General features: G+C 32.8%; 2 protein-coding genes across 9 annotated transcripts; both read right to left on the bottom strand.

Annotated features, from left to right (window-relative positions):
* Window positions 1-5106: 5106 nt before the first annotated feature.
* On the bottom strand, window positions 5107-13089 carry LOC108195101 (AP2/ERF and B3 domain-containing transcription factor At1g51120). Of its 8 annotated transcripts, none has more exons than XM_064081300.1 (7): window positions 12188-13089; window positions 11863-11952; window positions 11472-11627; window positions 10809-10958; window positions 9719-9806; window positions 7338-7497; window positions 5107-6313 (listed from the first exon to the last, which is right to left on the bottom strand). In XM_064081300.1, the coding sequence occupies exon 7, from the start codon at window positions 6305-6307 to the stop codon at window positions 5318-5320; it is 990 nt and encodes a 329-aa protein (XP_063937370.1). In that variant the 5' UTR covers window positions 6308-6313; window positions 7338-7497; window positions 9719-9806; window positions 10809-10958; window positions 11472-11627; window positions 11863-11952; window positions 12188-13089; the 3' UTR covers window positions 5107-5317. The 8 variants fall into 8 exon arrangements, with proteins under 8 accessions (XP_063937370.1, XP_017217524.1, XP_063937368.1 ...); XM_017362035.2 differs by having other exon boundaries at window positions 10717-10958; XM_064081298.1 differs by having other exon boundaries at window positions 10702-10958.
* A 1042-nt stretch (window positions 13090-14131) lies between these two features.
* On the bottom strand, window positions 14132-24252 carry LOC108196634 (DEAD-box ATP-dependent RNA helicase 28). The gene is made up of 19 exons (XM_017364012.2): window positions 23811-24252; window positions 23235-23423; window positions 23079-23147; window positions 22570-22679; window positions 22370-22451; window positions 20939-21112; window positions 20488-20636; window positions 19454-19549; window positions 19201-19303; window positions 18972-19034; window positions 18781-18842; window positions 18498-18594; window positions 17690-17808; window positions 17519-17561; window positions 17217-17318; window positions 16404-16502; window positions 16229-16303; window positions 14870-15138; window positions 14132-14570 (listed from the first exon to the last, which is right to left on the bottom strand). The coding sequence occupies exons 1-19, from the start codon at window positions 24135-24137 to the stop codon at window positions 14555-14557; spliced, it is 2244 nt and encodes a 747-aa protein (XP_017219501.1). The 5' UTR covers window positions 24138-24252; the 3' UTR covers window positions 14132-14554.
* Between the last annotated feature and the right edge of the window lie 888 nt (window positions 24253-25140).

A 25140-nucleotide genomic window follows, 5' to 3' on the forward strand; every position in this document is an offset into this window, starting at 1 on the left:
ACTAGACTGGGTCTACTCCGTATAGGCTGGTCAATTGTTATTGTTATGTTGGCTGGATTGACATTTTTTGCATGTGAAGTTCTACTGCAGAACCCTAATCAATACTAGAAATAAGGTAAGGGTTCTCTAGGTTCTCTCTAATGGTTCCCTCTTGAACATGACCCTACCTACATATACACATAAAATTCATGCATTAATCTCATTATTAATAAATATATATAATTAGTAAACACAAAAATCATCGTGTTCCCTTTGCTCCAAAAAAATTAAAAAAAAATCATAGTATACAAACTGGTTCTATAGTAGAACCATATTCATCCAAAGTGGTTATACAATAGAACCAAATTTAGAAATCAATTTTTTTTTTACTTAGAAAGTATGTGTTAAATTGGTTGTGCATGTTATGTATGATTAGTATTCTATACTAGAATCAAAATTTATGCATAAGTATGACTAATTTCAAAATTATTAATGAGATTTCAGATTAGAACCAAATGGTTCTCCTGGGACTCTATATAATATGTTTTTCCATGGAACAATGGCATATGTGTGTGTGCGTGTGTGTGTGTAAATATATATTTTCTATGTGAATATATTACTATTTAGTATATAGTTGTAATTAAGAATACTGTCTCACACTTACACACCTCAAAATTTAGGAGGTTATATTTTGAAAATAGTAAATTATATTTGTATATAAATTATATGTTATAAAAGTTGAATATCAAATTTTGAATTATATTATTTTATATATATAATAGGTACCTACTTCAATACAAACTATAAAATACAAACCAAATACAAATCAATGCAATTAACTAGAATGGAAAAGGTTTTGGAACCGGGGATGGACCCCGAGATGGGCCTAGACAGGGTTTAAGTTGGGCCTAGTAGGGACGGGCTGGGGCCTGGTGGGACCATGATAGGGCCAAATTTAGGCTTTAAAGCTGTCTCTTAGGGATGAGTGATGTCGCTTAGGTATAGTTTCATTTGGTTTGTTTTTTAGTTTTTATTTTAGTAGTTTGTATTTGAACAATTGCATGTGTGTGTGTCTATATATATATATGGTAGCACTCTATAGCATACCCTCTTATATGGAGTTACGTAGCACACCATTATAAATATACACATAATATATATTCTATTATATTTTTTATGAAATATAATTACAAATTTTGATTAACCGGAAAATTTAAATTAAAAACGGAGGGGATTCTGTGGATCATGTGTGGGAGGGTGTATATTAACTGGTGTGTGGTTGCCTCTGCGGGGCCATTAGATTAGATTCATCCGAGGGCTTATATTAAGTTTGTAATTTGTACACTAACTTAGTTTGTATTTGAGCATTTCCCTATATGTGTGTGTGTGTGTGTTTAGTTATTTATTTCGTGTATCTTGTGTCGTGTCGTGTACCCGCAGGTAAACACAGAAATGACACTGCATCTCAGTCGTGTATTTGATCATGTTCGTGTATTTTTCGTGTTGTGTAGTTAAAATGCGAACACAAGTTTCACCCGGAACTCCCTCGAGTAACTGGGTAACTTTGCATTTGAATCGTACACGCTAGCATCATGTAACTTCAAACCCTACCCTCATGTAACGGCAAAAGACAACTAACCACGCGAGTAAACGTTAATTCTAAAAGACATAGTGACATATGTTTTTCTATTTCTATTTTATATTATATATTATCAATATCTTTTATTTTGATATTATATTTTTGATGATCCATATTTTTAATTTTTTAGGTGTGCTCTTAAATTATACTACCTATATTAAAATACATCAAAAATTCTATAAAATATTTTTAAAAGTTATGAAAATAATTGTATAATATATAGAAGTAGAATGTAATTAATAAATACAGAGCATTGGTAAAATGTGTACAGTACACAGAAAATTCAAATAACAGAATACATAAAAATTACAAAATATTAATAAGTAATATACGGTACATAAAATAATTAAAAATATAAAAAATAATTATATAACTTACACAAGTAGAATGTAATTAGTAAATACAGGACATGGTAAAATATGTACCATACATAGAAAATTTAAATAACTAAACACATAAAAATTACAAAACATTAATAAATAATATACAGTACATAGAAAATTTAATTACAGAACATGAAAATTATTAATAAATAATACACAGTACTTAAAATAATTAAAAAAATAGAAAAATAATTATATAACACATACAAGTAGAATGTAATTAAAAAATACAGGACATAGGTAAAATATGTACAGTACACAGAAAATTTAAATAACACAAAAATTATTAAGAACCCAAAAAATTTATGTTGCATTAATCAAATACAGAACATAAATAAAAGATTGATACTCAGTACATAGAAAGAAAGAACACGCTAAAGTTTTATTGAACATTCAACAAATTTAAAAAAAATACAGAAAATGTGATTTCAGAGATTTTATAGAGTAATTGTTACAAAACATGAGAACGTGGTTTAAAACAAAAACAGGACCTAACGACGTTATTGTATAGTTAAATTTTACTAGGTTACTCAATCAAAAGTTACCCACTCAACCTCCCCATATATATATATATATATATATATATATATATATATATATATATATATATATATAGAGAGAGAGAGAGAGAGTTGGGCTCAATGGAGACCAAAAACTTTGGAGTCTTTAGAGACTACATGATCTACCGTTAAAAAAATATGGCAATTAATGGACATGATTAAATATTCTTTGTCCTGCATTTCTTGTCCTGCATTTCCAGTAATGTAATATTAATAATTTACACTATTCTTGTCCTGCATTTCTCGGAATGTATTATTAATATTCTTGTCCTGCATTTCTTGTTTTAGTTTTAATTCAAAACAATCTTTATAATTTACACTATTCTTATTCTGCATTTCTAGTGATGTAATGTTAATAATTTGTCCCGCGTATTTGTGATATATCTAAGTGTTATCTTGTCTTGCAACAAATTCAATTCGTTGCAGGACAATGACGATGAGTTCAGTGCTAATCATAACAATGTCCAACTACATCCCAACTACATCTTTGTTTTGTATGCAATTATCATTTTTATTTGTTAGGATTTCGGTGATTAAACACCAATATTATGGAATTATTATTTCATGTTAGGTAGGATTTAGAAGTACTGCTTGTTGTATACCGATTTAGAAGTGCAGGACAGGATAGGGAGAAAAAACGAATGTGCAGGACAAAATATCTACAAATAACATGAGCCCTTGATTGTTTAAAGATTGGATGGCTGTGATTAAGTCTCTTCATCCTCCACAAAATGCAGTCTCCATAGAACTTCTCTCTATGTATGTATGTATGTATGTATGTATGTATGTATGTATGTATGTATGTGTCTGTGTATGTATGTATGTATGTATGTATATATGTATGTATGTATATGTATGTATGTATGTATGCATATGTATATATATCTATCAATAAGTTATCAAATATAAATATTAAAATCTAGTATTTACCATATAATAAGTAATATTTATCAATATTAATAAGCTAAATATTATTTTTATTTATCACTATTTTGTGAAGTATTTATTATATTTTAATGTATCACTAATCAATGAGATGGTTCATTCCGTTTATTTATTATATATACCAAACATTATATAAATGAATAATGAAATAATTTGTAGTTCTTTGAGTTATCTTTTCTATTCATATATGTTTAAATTTTCAACTCGGGTCATATATAATACTAAAAATTTTCATGAAAGTGTCCGGTTTGTTTCTGCCCGCCATATTAAATTTTAATTTTTTACGATATTAAATTTAAAGATATAAATAATAATGAAATCGTGATAATTATATTATATTATCTTTTAAAATTATCACAAGGATATAAAAATAGAATAATTAATTTTGCACGGGCAGTAAAGTAGTATCGTAAAATAACCATCATTGATATAAAATCATTGTGCCGATCAAAGTCGTTAAATTTTTTTTTAAACTTTATTGAATTTTTTTATTATTATCGATTTAATAGGAATGTCAGGACCCCTTTGAACAAGACTTAGACTCGTCAGCTCCACAATATTTAAAAAACGGGAAAAAAAAATCCTGCTGCAAAATAATATCTAAGCAAAAAATTTATATACCTTCTACCAAATACTTTAGATCTAAATGAAATACACAAATATCACAAAAAGTAGTAAAAAAACAATGTCAATTTAAATAAAATACCATCTTTCTTGACATATATAATAGAGTGTCGGCTAAATTTATCACTTTTTTTAGCATCAAAAAAAGTTCTCAAATATCACTTACAATCAAAAATACTAGATCGTAAACGGGAGAATAAATAAATATTTCTTTTGAGTTAGAAATTTGAGAAGCCTTCTTCCCCAGAACCGTGATTCAAAACGAATCCAGCCGCTACCGTATAATATTCATCTTTGCCTTACCCCTTTTTTAAAGATGATGTACGCTCGTGTTATATTTTTTTAATGATCCAAAAATCAAGCCTTTGTTGTCCCTCGGTAGAGTGAAGAACATAAGTCAGATGACGGAATGGGAAAAGGAGTGAAAACCCCATGCTATGATACCGGAAACATTAAGGCGAAATCCAACTTTCGATTCACTCGTGGGATTTCGTCCTTTGTTCCCCATAGCAAGTGGGGATTCAATTCTGGTATGAATTATACCAGATTGTGTCCAAGAAAGTTATTGAAACGAGAGCTGTGGAAGAAAACGCTTCTCTTTGATAGCGGGAGTTCAGAAAGGATCTGCTCGTAGATAAAGACTGAAACCTGCACTGGGGGAACTCGCACAGAGAGTAGTCTCACCCAACAACAGTGTTACAGGACGTCGACTGCCGATCGGATTTCCTCCGAGATGAAAGAAAAGATAAGCAATCTTTCTTTTTAGAGCTATCGCCCCAAAGCTAGCCTCAAAGAGCAGCCGTGGAGAGTCTTGGCTACCATGCCCGGGTAAAGAAGAGGCGTAAGCATTGCCTCTCGATCCAATCCGTCTTCCCTGCCTCCCCAATGCCAATTGAAGTAATGAGAAGCAGAAGTCAAGCAATTATCCGGTGTTAATAAATTATATTTCGGGCTATATTTCACAAATCTGGCATTTTGGACATTATTTTAAGAAATAGAAATTTGTGATATATGCATTTTCACTATAAAAATTTGGTCCAATCTTATACTAAAATTTAATAATAAGGTACAAACGAGTTGTGCTAAATTCCATGACAATCGATGGGCTCATGGACTCACTCGCATGCATGGCTATATGATTATCATTATAACAGGAGAGATTAAAACCAGTATTGCCAGATAGTATCTTAAGCAATTTTCACCCCAAAAAGCTTAAAACTTGTCTGTGGTGCCTTTCCAGATCCAGTTCTTTCCAGGTCATTGTCAACTTCTATATTCCTCTTGTGCCTGGTGCATGCAGTTCCACAATCATTCTGTTCATCGTTAATATTCTGCACCCCTTCCTTCAAATGAAATTGTTCACCATTAGTAACATATTTTCCACTGTTACTGCTGGCTTCCTCAACTCCACCTCTATCAGCATAATATTCCACATCGATGGCAAAATATGTGTGAACAACAGCTGTCTCGACATGCTCACACTTGAAGAAAATAACTTTATCCTTTGAGTTTAGCTTATTTGCTCGCACAAAATTTATCCAGCCACTTGAGAAGACATAACTTTTACTTGCCTTCCAGTAACAGTAGCGAAACTTCCACAGTGTCATTGACCGGTCATAGAAAGCTATCTCATCATTAAATGGTAGCACCTCTGAACTAGACTTATTTCCATCGGAAATAGATGAGAAGCAATTAGCATACATCTTTGGGATCACAATTCTGTAGAGCTTACCTACATCACTAGGAGTAAGTACTTTTTCAAATAGTTGGGTGCGTGTAAACTTTTGTGTCCCGTGCACCTGGGAAGTATTGACAGATCTGCACGAGCCGGTACCATCAATGCGGGCTTGTTTCAGAATATTTAGTTCTTGTGCAGTGTTGCTTCTCTTTTGCAAGTTTATATTAAGACAATCGACCAAAATTTTGGCGGTTGAGCTTTCATAAGCCCTGACAGCTTCGTTCTCTGTTTTGAAAATTCCTATGCAAATCCAGTTATGATTTAGATAAACATGGGCTGCCCAGTTTCCACTCAGTAGAGCAACGACTCCCTTGGGACCTGAACTGAAAATATTTCTATCTTGTCTTGCACGCTTAGTACATGATAGGTTATGCCTCATATCGTCTGAACCTGAAGCTTGCCCAAGCATATGTGCTGTGACATTCAAGAGATTTTTCATTGTTTACTGCAACCACAGGAAGGCAAGTCAATAAAAAAAAAGTGAATGTTGCAGAAAACAAAAAAAGACAAATACTCTACTGCTAAAACCCTAGTATAGATCAGGAATCCAGTACACTAATTAATTAGGAGTACAGAATTCCCTTGATTGAAGTAAAAATCAATTTTGTTAATTGTGTCACATACGCAACCCACATGTTCACTGCAACTAAATTAGTAAATTACAAACAAAGAACCAGTATGGATTATAAAAACAAAAATTGTTTAGTAGGCGAATATATTAAAATAAAGCTAAGACAATAAAGTACTGCAATGACTAACAAATATAAGGTTCAACATATTATTATGAAACAGTATGGACAAATAAATTGATTTCACTTGAGATTTCAGGTCTAAGTTTTTTTCCCTTTCTCCTCATGACAAGGTCATGGCCATGGCCACGGGTAAGATTTTTTTAGTAGGGGCCCTTTTTTAATAACCTGCCACAAGGAGAAATATATTTAACCATAACTAGTAATTAGTAAAACAGAGAACAAGAGGAAGAGAATTTATGCTGGATTTATATCTTTCAACACCTCGACAGAGTCAGACTTCAACCCTACAACCACAATATTTTCCTTCCTTAAACTACCGAAGCCTGTAGAGAAAATGATGTGCGACAAGTGACACTTATCTGAAGTCTACACTTGAATCTTGGAAGAAGAAGAAAATAAAGAAAGCTCAGATATATGATGGTTGCATTCTTTACTCCAATCATCAATGCATCAATTAAAGTATACTACAATATTTGTCACATGTATACTTATGAATTAATAAAATAGAATGTCTTGTTTAACATATAAATGAAGAGAGAGAGAGATAGAGAGAGAGATATCTCAATTTGAAAAACTATTTTCCGGACTACATTTCCGGCACCGACTTGCTACAGTGGATAATCGACCATGACAATTAAGACTTACAGAGTTGATAAACATAACATATAACACTTGTAAGAGGTAAATTCTGGCGTGCAAAATGACAGCAAAACTTACATAGCTATTAAATTCCTCAGAATATGCGGAGCTCAGAAACAAATTTGTTGCAGGGGCTAGTGTGTGTTGGCTGTGTGGCTAATGTGTACTTATGCATATGTATAGCGGCTGTTCGCAGTTCAAATTTTGCTTGGTTACCAAAAATGGCCATTTTTTCGCGCTGGAATGAAAATTCAATTTCCGAGTGTAAATGCAAAAGGAGCAAACTTAAAAGTTTGAATAAAAAACAATACAAAATTATAGCGCGAAAGAAGCCGCCAATAAAGAAAAGAATTTGAATGAGATATCAAATACTTTATAAATAAATCAGATTAGGATATTCAATAACATCTACTGATTATATACTCAAAGTCTAATATTCACAACATTTTTAGCATTAAAGTACAAAGTATTACAAAATATATTGCACTAATTCTGTTATCTGTAATGTTACTCCCTAAATTGCAAAATTTAACATCAAACTTAGCCGTATATTTCATCATAGAGAAAGTAATAAACCCAAATAAGCAATCAATTAGGCACACACAGAAACAGCGTGGGAAAATTTTCTAAATGTTATACAACTTATAGATTACAGCCTTTGAAATATAATGAGGATCATTTTTTAAACCCTATGTAGTCTGCCCCGAGTTTAACCAGGAACTTAAAGTTATATTGCTCTTCCTTTTAAAATATGTATATAAAAACAAATCTGAGTACAGCAACCACTAAAATTGAATGAAATGGTCAATTGAGCAAAATATATACAAACATGATCACAACATGAGTTATTAGAAAACAATTAGCTCTTAAAATTATTCATCATCAATTCTTCTTTAACTAATAAGTTTAATATATGAAATTTCCATAACAAGAATGCAACGAACAGGTAACATAGTAGATACGCAGTCCCACGATAGTAATATCTAAGTCAATATTGTAGATCAACTTCAAGAAAAATGCTACAGAAACTCAGCTTGTAACCTATACCGACTATTGCCGGATAGGGTTAAGATTCCAGAAGTAACATGATTAGTCACAGAATTATATGAAACACAAATAAGGAACTACCATAGATCACAGAATAACTAGCTAGGTGCAAGTAGTGCAGAGAAAAATTCTAAGTGCTTTAAAATACATTACTTGACATTATTAATGACAAGTAATAAGTATTACAGAATTGTAGTTAACCAGGTGGTGTAAGATGTAATATTTAAAAATGCAAGTCATAATGAAAAGTTTCTAAACCCAATCCTATTGGGTATTGCCCGACTGACAACAAATTATCTTCAGTTTGGCTTTAGTAGTGTAATATAATTTAAAACATTATCCGTATTTACCTATATGTACTATAAGCGATCCTATTTGTATACGCCCGTAATATTTATGACCCGATTATATATATTAAAGACTCTCTAACGACTCTTTTTGTATATTACTTATAAAAGGGTCATTCTGACAATCTAATTATATATTAAAGACAATTATCTTCAAGTTCGCTTAATAGTAAGGATGGATATCTAGGACCCTTTCTTAGAAACCATCTTTGCAAGCTGCTCTATAATTCTAATCTTCACACAAAGCTAATCTTTACTGGAATATGAAGAGAATATAACTAGACTGGAACACAAATTTAGAGTATGGCAAGAGTATAAGAATAATATAAAAATACAATATATTATTTGTTTCTTATCTAGTTGTTGCATCACAATATACACCACACTAGTTTTTCCAGAACCAAACACCAGGTTCCCAACATTCAAATTCTATATGTCGTTTAAGACAGGATAAATTTTTTCGCTATCGAGAAGTACTTATAAGGGCAACATGGCAACATTGCAAGCTGGGAATTACCTGTAATTACTGATGGTTAAAGATATCATACTAATTAATAACTAGTTGAAACACATTCGCAAGTAACCACTCCATTCAACAATGAATCGATATAATTAACAGTATCAAGCAAAAAAAATCTTCAAATAGTCTTTACAAAAAGAACTTAACCACATTACCTAAAACCAGATTGATACATTTTATGGGTTAAAAAAACCACTAGAGATATAGGGAAATCTAAGTTTAACTGATACAGTGACAAATTGAAGCCAAAAATGCAAACAAGGTGCAGAGGGGAAACTTGAGGTGTGTTGTGTGCTTATACTTTTTCTTAATACAAGTAAGTTTATACACGCACACAAACAAATACAGTGTCCAACTTCTGTACTAATATAATATTCCAGTCTTGATATAAGATATTCAAATTAACATCAGAATCATAGCACACATAATATGTAGTGGGCAGATAATAACTACGTGAATACTGTTGTCACGGGACAAGGCATTCAGTATACATAACAAGAAAATATAAATGAAAAGTAACAAGAGCTAACAAATTATATAAGTACCTGACTTAGTACTGAATTCCTGCATTCTGGAATAGATGGGGTTATGAATGTATCTTACGTACCCGCCGCACACTTAGCAATGCAATTGCTGCATCAAAAAAGTATAAGGATTATATATAAACAAGTATGAATATACAACATCACACAAAAATATATATATATATATATATATATATATATATATATATATAATTTAGCTACTTATATATATATGAGTAGCTAAATTAAGAACTTTGTTGATACTTAACAGAGATTCCCACAAAATTGAAACTTTGGAATGTTTAAAATTGGGACAGCTACCAACTTGTGTATGTACAGACATTATGGACGAAGCTGGATATAACTGAAAGAACGGAGTTTATTTATATACACACACATATGTGAAATCCTTTCATTTCTTGAAAAATCAATATTTTAATGGCAAATAAGCAAATTTATTTACTTTGACATATCTGTGAATGGTGGATTCCAGTGCATAACCTTATGTTTTGTCTGTAAAATTGATAGTGTTATGGGCAGAATGTTGCTATACAAGTCGTGAAATATCAAAGAACACCTATAGTATAAAAGTGACTAAATACATTAAAATCCTAATATTTTAGCCAACAATTCGAACGTAGATGCAGAAGACACCAAGTGACGAACAACATTTTCTGAACTATTAATGCTAAATTACATAACATCTAACAACAATTTACTGATATAATGGGAAAACAAGGATTCATTCTTGTAGAGACATTTTGATCCATACTATGGTACCTATCAAATGTGTTCCAAGAATCCTTATTTAACATTTTTCACCCATTAAAGGTAACTTTTCTTTGCTGAGATAAGCTGAAAAAAGTGTTGAGGAGCTTGTTGGTATATCTGCCTCAGAAGACATTACAATTTTTAGAGAACTCGACTCTACCCATATTTTTATCCTTATTATCCTAAGAATTTGGGCAGTAGTTAAGCTTAAGCTTGCTGAGATGAGTTTATACCAATTTAACACAGACCTTGAACTCTCTGAACTGGAAATAAGTGTTGCCCTATGTTGTGCTTTGGCTTAGTTGTAAAACTCAAGATCTGATTCTGCTCCATTATCTACCTCCGTATATTATCAGCAGATCCATCAACATCCCAGGTGCTAGGTTCATTATCGCTATCCTCATTGGACCTGATTCCAGAATCATCCAGAACATGAGGTTCATCATTCATTTGCATCTCTCTAGAATAAATGATCGGCACCAGAAACAAGCTGCCATAAACATAAATGTATGATAAATTGATAATTTTCCGTGATGACAATTTTGAGTTAGAAGCTGTGTAATGAACTGGAAAGACCACCACAAGTCTTCGTAGTACAAAATCATGATCACAAAAGGCAAAAGTAGAGTCAAAAAGTCCAGATAACAATACCCATAACAAAAATTACAAAAAACATATGGTACTCAATTGTTGGGAGATGAAATGAACTTAAAAACCTAAGTCTCTGTAATCAGAATCTAGAGACAATCCATTTGACTTGGTAAAAATAATCTTAGAAAAAAGTTGTTTTTTTTTTTGTCACTGGAATAAAAGTTATTGCTTATGAGATTGTTAAAATTATAACAATATCCAAGGATCACTCAATAGCTAAAATTCATCTAACTAACAACATAGTACGCAAAACATCTGATTATGCAGTAGGGTATATATCAGAACATTTATCATCAGAATTTAGATCACAAAGACTTTGTACAAACTTCTCAGCTAGTGAGAAAAACTTTACATTTCTGCTGCTGCTGCACCAACACTTAATGCTTGACTCTGATGCTATGACTGGCTACTGCATTAATACCAGAGGTTTTTCCACTATGAGGACCAATTGGCTCTTTATTTCCTGAACCAGCCCCTTTCTGCAGATGACAGCCTTCTGACATTTACACTGTAAAGACGAGAGAACATTACTTATTAGTAAAGACAAAAGCGCAGCTGATTTAGTTGAAAGATAGATGATAAATACATACCTTTTCTTCTTTCTTAGACTCTTAATCAGTCGTTTATACAAATAAATGCTCTATTCTTTTCCGTCGGATATGATAATATTAAGTTATATATAGTTGACAAATGGTGGTGTTCGCAGTCCAAAAATTTGTGCCATCCTGAGAAGAGTATCTTACCTAATATGATGCTTCGACATGGGGTTGAAGCAAATGATGGCTCCACTAAGATTCGTAACAAGTAAATCATGTTTCAGTAGCAAACAAGTTCTGCAAAATTGACGGTATTATGGGCAGAATCAGAATGTTGCTATACAACTCATGAAAAAATATTGTAAAACTGACTAAATACATTAAAATCCTTAATTTTTAGCCAACAATTCAAATGTGGATGCAGACAACACCGAGTGACTAAATACATTTCCTGAACTATTAATGCTAAATTACATAACATTTGAGAACAATACACAAGTACAAATTTATGACGGTTTAAACAGCTTGATACCATAAAATGATGATTGGCCTTGTGATCCTCTAATGAATTCTGTAACAGGATTCATTGACAAATTTGGACAGGACTCAGGAGCATAATACTAGCTTCATTCCCTATTTCGTTTATTTTTCGATTTCGGCACTACCCAGAAAAGTTTGATGAAGCCTTTTCAGCTTTCAGCTTGCTCGGGGAGAATGGCCCTCAGGTGATACCCAAAGTAACAGAGCTGGGAGAATTGGCCCCGCAGGTTATAGTCAGAATTGGTTCTAAATAAGTATAGTTTATTAATGGTAATATCAGATAATCCAACGGTCTCGTATTCGAGTTAGATCGTGTTACATTTTGATTTGAAAATGATAAGACAGATTTTATATTTTGGGAGTAAAATGTTACTATTTGAAGGACCTTTGAGGGTTTTAAAAGGCCTTCTTTGAGAATTAGCTGTTAGCGGATTGAATTAGATGTTTTGACTAACTGATTTAAATAGATATTTTGACTAGCGGATTGAATTAGCGGTTTCTTGTAAAACTGTTTAGTAAATAGCTGTTTGATGAGCTTTTTGTGACACACCCAAACCGCTAACCCAAAAAGCTCCTCAAACTAACTTTTTGAAAATTAGCTTTTTAGCCCAAACCTCTATTTCAATCCGCTAACTACCAAACACTAACATTAGCGGATTGAAATGATCAAACCTCTAAAACACCCCCAAACGTCTAATTTTACCCCAAACCTCTAACTTCCAAACACCCCTGGATCGTGTAATGTCAAGAAAGAAAAATAAAATAAAATGTGACGATCTATATTTGGGATCATTTTTTTTAGATATGTGACAACCAAAGCCAACACCCAGAATAAGAGTGCTCTTAAACATTATTGTGTTCTTGAAGAAACTCCTCATAGAAAAAAGCTGTTTTAAAAATTAAATAATTGTTTGATTATTTTCTTTTAATATTTACATATTTTGAGTTATAATATAAAAAATAATATTTTTTATTAGGATTGATAGTGAAATCTATGACTGCTTCCAACAAAAATCGAAAAGCGGTTTTTTATAAAAGCACATAAGGACCCGTTTTTCTTTGTTCAAAAAAGTTGTATAAAGATTTACCAAATAGTTATTCACTTATTTTTCAGCAAAAAATTGTTTTTATTGTCTACTACGACAATGCTAAACAATATCTAAGTTGGTTATATTAACTAAACCTAATTAATATATATAATAAGCAAATTATATAATAAAAACTTATAATTTAGTAGTGCTATATTTTAATCATTATAGGATGATAGATGATACTTTTATTAAGAGAGCTACAATCACACAGAAGAAATCAAATATGACCTAAATATTTACGATGAATCCCTATTTATCAAAGAACTTGTATCAAAGCAGCAAGAAGAGGAAAGAAGTTAGCGAGACTAGTGGATGTTTGTTTAACACTTAAAAGTCCGGTTTATGGGATTATAAGTTATGAGCCCTTACCGTTTGTGGAATAAGTCAAAAAGCACTTATAAAAAGTTGGGAATGCTAGCTTTTGTTTCAAGACTTCTACTTATTTCCCAAACACTTTAATCACTTACAAGTCTTATCCTACTTCTAACTTCTACTCCACTTATTTATTTTAAGCAAGAAGCATTTATTTTAATCTCATCCAAACGGCCCCTAAATTTTTCATTAAAATCCTTGAAAAAAGATGCATCATTTCTATTAATTTATCCTTTTTATCCAACAACTGAAACCACTTGATTTGCAAAAAAACTTCCACTCTCTTCTCATTTAAAGAACATTCAAGTACTCCTAATTTAAATATAGTGTTCCCTTCTAGGGTTATAAATGGGGCGGGTTCGGGACGAGGACTTCATTTCCCAGCCCCGCCTCATATATATTTTTCCTACCCCGTCCCCGCCCCATTCCCCGCGTGGATTTATTTTTAATCCCCATCCCCGCCCCACTGGGGATTAAAAAAAATCATATTAATTCGATAAACTGAATACAGAGTCTCTTCATTCTGCTTCAAGTTCGAGTACAACAGGTGTAAAAATTCATTTTCAGTAACCTAAAGATACTTTTAATACAATTCACTATTTCACAGACCCAAAACAATTGCAAGACCCCGACTATAAACCTTTGGCTAATCATTAGTAAATGTAAACCCATGTTCATCCTGTCAAAAAAATTGTATGACTAATCCAGCTGCAAAAGAGCCAGAGTGATAAGTTGAGGCTAGGTTTATAAAACCGATGAGTACCAAACATTTTTCAGGTTTGGTAGCAGATAGAATTTCAAGATAATCTTGCAACCAAGCATCTAACCAGCTCATCTTGCCTTCTACCTAATTAGAGGTAGGTTACAAGCCACTTTCATCGCAGTCATCAATGCAACTATTTTCTTTTGTACCTGCCAAAAAAATAGAAAAAGGTCAAGAAGCAAGAGCATAACACAAGTATATGAGATGAAAATAATACTAATACAGTTGGCAATGAATTATGAGTTGGGACCATAAAACCTTGTTAAATTTGTCATGTCACCAGAGATCATAAGCCGGAAAAAAATACAACTGTACAGATTCTCATAGAAGATAACAGGATGAACACTGCTAAACTGCTGCATACCCACCCACACCCAAATCCCAAAAAAAAAAAGTACGAATCCTAAGATCCTCAATTGATCAAAAAATCATATATTCAAATGCATACCTTGACTTGCTGTTGAATGAGGATTTCTTCTTTCCAACACCCAGCCCAACTCTTTTCTGTCTTTTCTCACTCATGTCGCTCTGGAAAAGTTCCTGCATTTCTGATGTTCTTGATTGAGGAAGTTTGGAAGGACGTTTAGACTTGTTACTCTGTTTTCTCGGGTTCTTGCCAGCTTCTGCCGACTTCATTGCAGCTTTCGCTGACTTGGCTCGAATTTTACCCACATCAACCAGAGATATCCCTTTTTCCTTTTTATCTTTCCCATGACTCTGAAAAATAAATATTGATTAACATCTACATTGGTGCGATAAGCATGACAAATATGTGTATGTACTAGAGCCAAAACATTATCTGTTGCACGTATAGTTTAATGTTCAGAAAGCTGACATCCCTATATCTGAACCACAAAAGGACTTTTTATGTCTAATCATAATAGTATGAAAGTTCAACAATCGAGTGAATAAACTATATTCCTATTTTTATATTTTAGCTGCAGGGTGAGTTACCAAGACGGCAAGACAGCATAAATAAGATAATTTAATTATACAGTGACTAACATGACAATAATGGAATAGAAAAACTAAAGGGAAGAGTTATATGGAGACCACTATTTTATTGGAGACATCGGAGACCATATATTACTGCGAGCAGGACATGTTTTGCATAATATTATGTTTTGTAATGTTCTGCTTGAAGAATATATATAGTCTTCAAAGTCTCCAATAAAAATGTGGTCTCCACAGAACTCAACTCTAAAAGTAACATCTGATACTAATAATATTACATAAATATTTAAAAAAGAATGTTGACATTGCTACTAACAGGCCAGTCAACAATAACTGATATCATTTTATTCCTCACCATAATAACAACTACAATATCAAGTCATGTAAAATGACAGTTATTACTAATATCTCCATTTGCCTCTTGATGTTACAAAACTGATGCTGTTTATTTTGTTATTATTCCATCATCAGTCATCACATCATGTAAAGTTAGAAGTTGCATAAAGTCCCAAAACAGCAGTTGTATAATGTATTTTTTTGGCTATTCGCACCACCGTCCTGAAGTCATACTTCAAAGATCAAGGGGAAGATAACTAACCATATAAAGTAAACTTGTGTGCTAAAGTTTTTAAGACAGCAGATTGCATGCATAAAAGAATAAATCATTTAGTCAGATAGTCTGCTTTCTGCACTTTCATAATTGGTATATTCTAAAATATAAGTTTCACATTCCATCTTCTTTCCCTTTCCCCTGCCCAGAAATTAAAAATCACATATCCACAACCACAAGGACCCGCTTGACTGACCTTTCTAATTTTTTTATCTAAAGAATGGACGAAATAGAAGCACATACCTCAAATTCATTGTCGTCCTCTAATTCCATTCTGGCTGCTTCTAGCTTCCTCCTCTTCTTTCTAGGCAGATTTTTCTAGAAACAAAATGGCCAAACAATATTCAACTTGGTTTCTTAGTTGCAAAACTACTGGGCGAAGTACACACGGTATGCAGGATATACACATAATAAATACCTCTCGTTCTCGCTTTTTCTTCTCCTTCATTTTAACGTCCTCAGCCTGCTGGGCACTTATAACTTGATTTCCAGAACCTGCTCCTTTCTCAAGAGATTCCTGGAAAATGATATAAAGATGTTAGCAATATTCAACAGACTATATTTCCTGCACAATATTTACTAAGTAGGAGAGTGCAGAAGCAAAATTTGTCCAGAACATAAATGTTAATCTGTTTGAGTATTTGTTATCAACATGTTACATGCTTAGAAGTTTACCAGGTATGTCACTAACACAAATTGTTAGCATTAAACATTAATTCACTCCAAGAACATTCTATGCAATTGATAAGATTCAGATAGATAAAAAGACAAGTCACTATCGTTGTATACAAAATTAATGTTGCACAAATTTTTTTCAATTGCGGCTCCTTCAGTACTACATAAGCACATGATACCATAAATGTTCACCCAACAGCCATCAACATTTTTCAATCTCAGTAAGTAGCAAATGAACACCAACATTTTTCATGTTGTTTCATACAGTCAAACACTACGAAGTTCACCCTGGTTTACAAAATATGCCAAGCACTCAACGGGAACGGGAACTAGCTAGAAATCATAATGCTGAGTACCCAAAATCTTAGAGACAGTATATGGGGCACATATAATAACTCGTGGATGGCTTATCAAGCAGCAGCTATAGATAGAAAGATTAATAAAGGTATACTGTGACTCCAGGAGATGCAGAGATGTAAATTCCATGCAAATCATGGACAAAAGTATGAACCGTCAAGTAAAGATACATATGACATTTTTAACAAAAGAGTGTTACCTTGACGGATTTAGCTATAAGTTTTTTGTCCTTTTCTGTTGCAAACCAAGTTCTTTTAGGGCGTGAATATATCTCATCTCTGTGTAGGATCATGTTTTCCGCCTGTAAGGATATTAAATAGAAACTTATATAGAAAATATGGAAACAGCTTACAGCATATAATATTGTTTTGACAAAGTCGAATTTCAAAAAGAAAACCTCAGAGAATACTATAACAAGTCAAGCTTAAGGAGTCCGTATCAGTTAAAATCCAAGCAAAAATATCAATATACAAAGGGAAGAAACGTGATGGGGATCAGAACCTTTGTGGCCTCCATTTCAGCTTTTCTCAGGGCCATCTCCTCCCTGAAACAGCGTAATATAACATATTAAAAGGGACAAAACAACTCAGCAAAGCATCAGTTATTAATTAAACATCATACATACCTTTCTTCAGCAAAACATCATTTAATTTAATGAAATGCCATACATACCTTTCTTCTTGAAGAATTAAAGCAACTTGATCCTCCATTTGATCAATTAACTCGGCCCATTTATTTATCGATTGCTCTGCAACAGTTCGGCTTTTCAACCTCGAACCAGCTCTTTTTGCCTGTTAAAAGATGAAATATATATTATTAGCACTAGCACATCTTGGTCAAGTAATAGGGTTGTCCCTTGTCCGTTTCTACTAAGACTGTGCATCATTAACATTTATAATTTCATGTTTAATCTACACTTGTTCCGAGGCTTCTTTTTGTTTTTTAAGAGAGACAGGGGTCTTTTTAAAGACCACAACTCAAATATATAGCAAAGCCTCGAGGAGGAAAGCCATGAAAACAACAATAAACAAGACCTCGAACAGGAACACATCCCCCAACAACGTCCTACAATAACCAAAGCCTATCCCACTTCCAGTTAAGACCAAAAGTGAACCTCAAAACCTTTATATCTTGAATTGTCTTAATTTACTTCAAAATTTAATCCATTCTGAGTTTGTAGCAGTTGGTTTCATAGGTTCTTTACTTGTTCCATCAGTCATATGCGCCAAGTTAATACTCTTAACCAAGATGTCGGATGTAGTCATTGAAGTTTACAACTATCATTTGCTCATTTCATGTCTGAGATTATCTTGTTAAATTAGATGCAAAGAGCTTCGCAGAAAAGGTACTGAACTGCACAAAACTTGTTTACACACTGTCATATAACTTATTTAAGCAATTAAACATACTACACAGATGCAATTAAACATAATGATCTTGCAATATTTAAGCAAATCAAGAGAAAGATGATGACACTCACAATAGCATGAAGTAGTGATCTGTCATTATCAGTAACAAAAGTAACAGCATATCCCTCTCGACCAGCTCTAGCTGTTCGACCAACCCGATGGATGTAGCTGTAATAAATTTGAAAAAATTCCGTCACCATTATAAACAGTTAGAGAGCTATATAAAACGACAACTCTTATCAACGTTCGAGTAAATTTAGTAGATTACTAGTTTGAAGGATCAGTAATGCACTTATCAATGGAAATATCAATAGATAACTGGATTCATTTCATGCATAAAAGAACAACATTTACCAATTAAGATCACGAGGGCATGAGTAATTTATAACTGTTTGAACACCAATAATATCAAGTCCCTGAAAAGATAAACAAGCACTGAAAATTAGTAATTACTGAACTAGATTCTTGCAAAAAGATACAAAACCTGGAAATTATGATGAATGAATATTGATCAAACAGTGTTCTAAGTGTGAGCTTTGACTTACACGAGCAGCAACATCTGTAGCAATCAAAAAATCCACTCCCTGCTTCCGGAAAAGTTCTAATGCCTGGAAGAAATTCATCAAATGAAGTGCAAGTATTACATATAGGAATAGAAGAGCTGAATATAATTGCACCACATCGATAAATGAACAATCAAATAACCAACTAATTTGTTGAATGACTCGATAAAACATTAACCAACAAAGTGAGTAAAAAAGAGAAAGAACGCACATCAAGGCGCTGTGCTTGAGTGAGATTTCCGTGAAGCTCGGCAGCTTTAAATCCAGCTAATCCAAACAACATCTTTAACCTATGTGCAGCCTGTTTTGTTCCACTGCCAAAAAACAGACTTGCATTAGCAAGACTTAAATAAAGAGTTAGCAACTGATTTGTAATACAATTGCAAATATTTTCTGTTCACTCCTAAGGCACAACTCTATGAAGATATGACGTACTCAAGGTTTTAGCATCTACTAAAATAAACCTGAATATAATAACTTTGGACGTGAATGTCTTGGAACATATAGCCAGAACAACAGCCTCTTGGTTTCCTTCCCTTGTCCGTCGTATTCTAATTACTCTACAGAAAAACCAAGACAAAGTAGGTTATGCTATTAAACAAGGTAATACCAATCAATAGCAGCATATACTAAGATCCTGTTTGGCTACATAGCTAAAATTTCAAGTAAACAAATAAGGTGCTCGGTCCCCATTTCTAAAACAATTCTCAGAAAAATAAAATTTAAGAACAAAAAAACAAAAATATGGATTTCTATATAAATTGTTTTCTAAATCAAAAACTCACCCCATTAACTCTTCAACCTTCCGTCTCACTACTCCGACGATTCAATTACTTTACAATCATAATATTTTAAGCAAAAACTATGTTTCTGTCTTCAAGAAACATTTGCCAAACACCTAATCCTTTTAAACATACGGTTTTCTGTTTATATTTTTGAAATTATAATTCTTTATACAAATATGAAATAACAGAAAACAATGCCAAACACCACCTAATTCTCCATACAAAATATTCCATAATATTATGACTGTTCAGACTATGTTATGCTTGCTTAGACTAGACTAGATTCATCTCAAAAACACTGCTAATATGTAGAAGCTAATTCCCCAGCTTGTTCTTTTAGTTATGAATAAATCCATAATCTACACTACTGCTCTTTGCATTCTGCCTATGAGCATGCTGTCTGGATGGCACAAGTCATGCATTTCTGGGACACCTCTACTTACCCATTTTAACATTGGCAGAAAACCTATTTCGGTCATGAATATTGGTTATTAAATCTACGCATTGGCAACTTTTGGTGTTGCTGATTTAACAACTTGAGTGTGTTACTGTCATACTTCCGTTTCTTCCCGGAATTACACAACTAAAGAAGTTATTTAACAAAACAAAATGCTTTGTGAAGGAGCAGTGCTCCAATTTGACCTCTAATATGTGAAAATCGATGACCAAGACAGGATAACAGGTTAAGAACCTGACGAGCCATGAATACTTACTCTTCTGTTAATCTTGCTGGTCTTTTTGTAGATGGGTCAGCTGAGAGACGCATGGGTTTGTTCATAGATAGCTTGATAAGCTCACCAACTTCCTCCGTCATGGTTGCAGAAAACAACATTGTCTGTCTCCGTTTAGGACATTCCCTTATCTGCCATTAAACTTCAAAGTTATATATATGTACCGGTTCATATTTATTTTACAGAATATCATTCTACTGCACTTAGATATCATATCTTTAAGGTAATTTAGGGAAGTAACGATTTTCAAAATATTTTATCATACATATTTATTTTACAGAATATCATTCTACTGCACTTAAACATTTTTTCATTCCATTAAATTGGAAATTTTCAGTTCTACATGTAGTTCATTTCTGTTTATGCAACTCAGTACTTTAGATGCAAAACTTAAGCTTATCATACATAATATACAAAAATAACTGAATAATACCAGTTCACGTATTTCAGCACTAAATCCAAGCTCTAGAAGACGGTCTGCCTCATCAAGGATTAAGACTGCAAGTTCATCAAGATGTACAGACATAGAGTTCCGTATATGATCAATCATACGTCCAGGAGTGGCCACGACAATATCCGGTTTGGACCTCAATGCTGATTCTTGCAACTGCAATACATTTACCATTTTCCAACAAATGAAACATAGCTAATATCAAGCATAACCTGAAACTAATACAGCACCTATCAAATCAAACTAATAGCAATTAACATAACAAGTTAAAGTTGGATAAAATAAACAGAAAGAGAGTGCGGGCATATTAATGCAGGACAGCAGGTCCAAAAGCCTAGAGATCCATTTGAGAGCAATACAGAAGGCTTTGAAAGCCCAATAACTAGAACGTAATGGAAGAAGATTATCATTTAGTACTATTATAACTGATTATTATACGTTTAGGAAAGGATTATAATATACTTATCTATTTAGTATATGAATTTAATGAGGAAGGAGAACAGGTTTGTTATACATACGATATAATATTTGTAACAGAGCCTGATGTTTATGATGGGTCAAGTTCTATGGTGTACACAAAAATATTGGAACATTGGAGTACCAGTCATAATTTTTTGGTTTAATCATAAATAATATCTTTGATTATCCATATTTATATATAATTTATCATTTATAACTAGTCTTAAACATAATTATCAATTAATCATTAATATCATTCAACTTTAACACGCATTAAGATTATTGTTTTGCTTATGAGTTATATTGTAGAACATAGTGTCCTACGATTTACAAAAGTAATTGTTCTACCTTTTGATTACAATGTTTATGTTATAGAACATAATATGCAGGTTGTCGGATGTTTACAAATATTGTTAAACAAAAAAGATAAAAACTTACATGACTAGATTATATTTTATCCAATTTTGTACTCCTATACTCCAATGTTTTTGCGTACTATATGAACTTGACCCTTGAATTAATATATATTAGTGGTTTTCTGAATATCTCTATATTCTCGCAATTGAGTACTACCTAAATCCTAACCAGCCCCCGCCCCTGCCCCTGCCTCTTCCTCGGCCTGACCACCTCCATCACATATCATGATTCTTGTGAAATTAAAATACTTCTGTTGGGCATAAAGAGCCAATTTAGAAAAACACACTAAAATAATTTTGAGTTTTTTTGTAAGAAAATAATTTTGCGGCTTAAAGCTATTAATATCATACAAAAACATCCTTTTATCCCTGCAAACTTAAACAACTTCGTTTCAAATACACACACGTAATCAAGTAAACCCATAACAAATACTAAAGAATTGATGTATCATAATTTAATTGATGTATTATAATTTAAAAGGAATATGTTCCTATCCATTTCTAATTTACAAGGAAAATTAGAGAATTATGAACATACCTTTGTAGAAAGCCCACCAACCACCAAACAGCACCTGATATCTTTCACAAACTGAGCAAGTTTTTCTACCATACTGTGAACCCTGTATTATACAACACATTAGATAAGTGCAACACGACAGATAACTGTATTATATAATATATAACACTAAAACATATAAAGTGAAAAAGAAAAACCAAGGAAGACAAAATATGACTTACTGGACAGCCAACTCCCTAGTTGGAGTGAGAATAAGTACTCTTACAGCTGGAGGTGTTCCTTTGGCACGACACAGTAATCTCTCCAGTGTTGGTAGAGCAAAGGCAGCTGTCTATATTAAGTAAGCCGATTACAGAGAGATCAGCCATCAGAGACTTTTTAACATTGCACTACATCATTATTAGGTGGGTGGGGTGGGGTGGGGGTGGGGGTGGGGGTGGGGGATGGCCCTTTTTTAAGCATACCTATTTTCTAAGGGTTTTGTTTCATGAGAATTTGCAATCTTAATTGACCAACTGCAACTGCCGACTTATTTAGAAAGGAAATGGTTGATTAAAGTTGCAAACTATCATAATTTGGTTGCATTAGGTTACATGGTGTATTGTTGAATCGCGAGAAAAAGGTTAAGTCCGTACTAATGAAAAAAGTGTCTATGGAAGTTAGTAAGACATGAAAAAAAAAAAAAAGAATAGTTTATAGGTTCCTGCTATATAAGATAAAAATATAGTACCTTTCCTGAACCAGTAATAGCACTTGCACATATATCACGTCCATTTATTGCCAAAGGTATACAAGCAGCCTATAGACAACATTTGAGTAAGTACTTCAACACAAACCTAATGCAAATTGTAGTCTGTAATTACATAAAATGTGAACTACACAAAACCTGAATAGGTGTAGGCTTATTATATCCCAAGATTTCACAGGCACGAAGTAAGGGTCTGGATAAATTTAACTCCATAAATGAATTTGCGCGAAAAGAAACTCCGTCTGCCGAGGAAAAGAACGGCTTCGCCTTCTTCTCGCCATGTTCAGCACCTGCATCTTCGTCACCATCTTCATCCCTAAATGGCTCCTGGTTAAGTCAACAGATATTTATTTCAAACATGTGGTAGGTCAAGATAATAGAAGGTGCATCTCTGTCCATATTCTAAGACAAAATTTATTAGGCTGTTAAATTTAACAAACAAGTTGCCTGCATCATTTATCTCATGAGCAAAAACTAATCTCCGTGTAGGAAACAACAAAAATACGAACATTCTACACAAATTGCATACACAATTAAGCTGACAAACAAAACCTGTGTACATAACAACGCCAACGATATATAAACACACATGAGCAATTGCCAATAAATCAATAACTGACAACTAAACTTTTAAACAATACACTACACAATTTCATTCAGCTAGCAAAAGCTTCCACAATTACGCATAAAACACATCAAAGAGCGAGAAATTACCTGCCGGTCCGGTTTCTCATCTACGTCAACCTCGTCATCTTTCGGAATAGAAATCGCGAGTTGCTGAATCGCCTTACTAATCTTATAATCAATAGAAGTAGTACTCCGGCGAGCGTGTTCGTCGGCGACAGACTCGGTGAAAGAGGAGAAGTCCCAAGGCGACTGCTTTTTCTTGTTGTGAACAACATCATCATTTTCTTCTTCAGATGAGGCTTGTTGATTGTGTTCTTGTTGTTCTGAATCTGAGTCGCTGCTCTGGTTCGCGTAATCATCGATTTCTTCGTCGCTTGGTGGTTCAAATGTAAACCCTAATTCTTCCTCAGCCATTGCAGAGAGTGTAGCCGTTCAGAGGGTTGCGGGGGTTTGCTAGGGTTTTAAGTGCTTCTTGACTTCCGAGACTTTCTTTGGCTGCTTTCCGGACTCCGTTTAGTTTTGACTGCCTTAAGTAGCGATATTTGTAAGAAAATTTGATGAAATATAAAGAATATTGCATAACTGTTTTTTGAATTTTCAAGGTATGATATACTCTATTTAAATTATTTAATGATAATATTTTAAACATATGATATTAATAGGGGCGTGAAAATACAATAACGATAAAATTTAAATATTTAACTATTTAATTATTTAACATGATACGCATAATTCTCAAAATATAAAAGTATCGGGCACCATCTCAAGGAGTCGGAAGCTAAAAAATTACAATTACAATTGATAATATCTTTCTAATTTTGATTTATTTATCGCATTTTCAATAATACAGAATTCTCATGGTGGTCAGCCTGTCGTGTTAGCGAAATTTCACATTATATATAATTATATTGAAATGATATATTTTATTTTATAATAACTTAAAATAATAATAATATCATTATTTTTAAATAAAATCAATCTCATCAGAAATAAATGAAATATTTGACAAAATAAATATAAATAAAATGTGATTAATTTAAAATTTTCTCAATCAATAGATGTGTGATAACTGATAGATTTTTTTTCATTATATAAAATTTGTATGTAATTAATACGAAAATAATGAGGTTGGATAATCATACGCACGGATAAACCTGAGTCAAGTTGGCTGGGTTATAAGAAGAAACACGATCCAACACATTTAATTTAATTTTTTTTAATATTTTTGATTTAACCCTGTTATGCAACAAAACCACTAAAGTCCTTGTTTTTTACATAGATTTTCAGGATCTTTTGCATCGTTCTGTGGGTTCAGAAATATATAAGATCTTTTTTACGCGTAATTCTGTTGCAGAATACTTACTAATACTAGAAATAAACTAATGGTTTCAAAGGTTATATGACTAATGGTCCTATG

Source organism: Daucus carota, chromosome 7, assembly GCF_001625215.2.
Source record: "Daucus carota subsp. sativus chromosome 7, DH1 v3.0, whole genome shotgun sequence".
Taxonomy (NCBI): Eukaryota; Viridiplantae; Streptophyta; class Magnoliopsida; order Apiales; family Apiaceae; genus Daucus; species Daucus carota.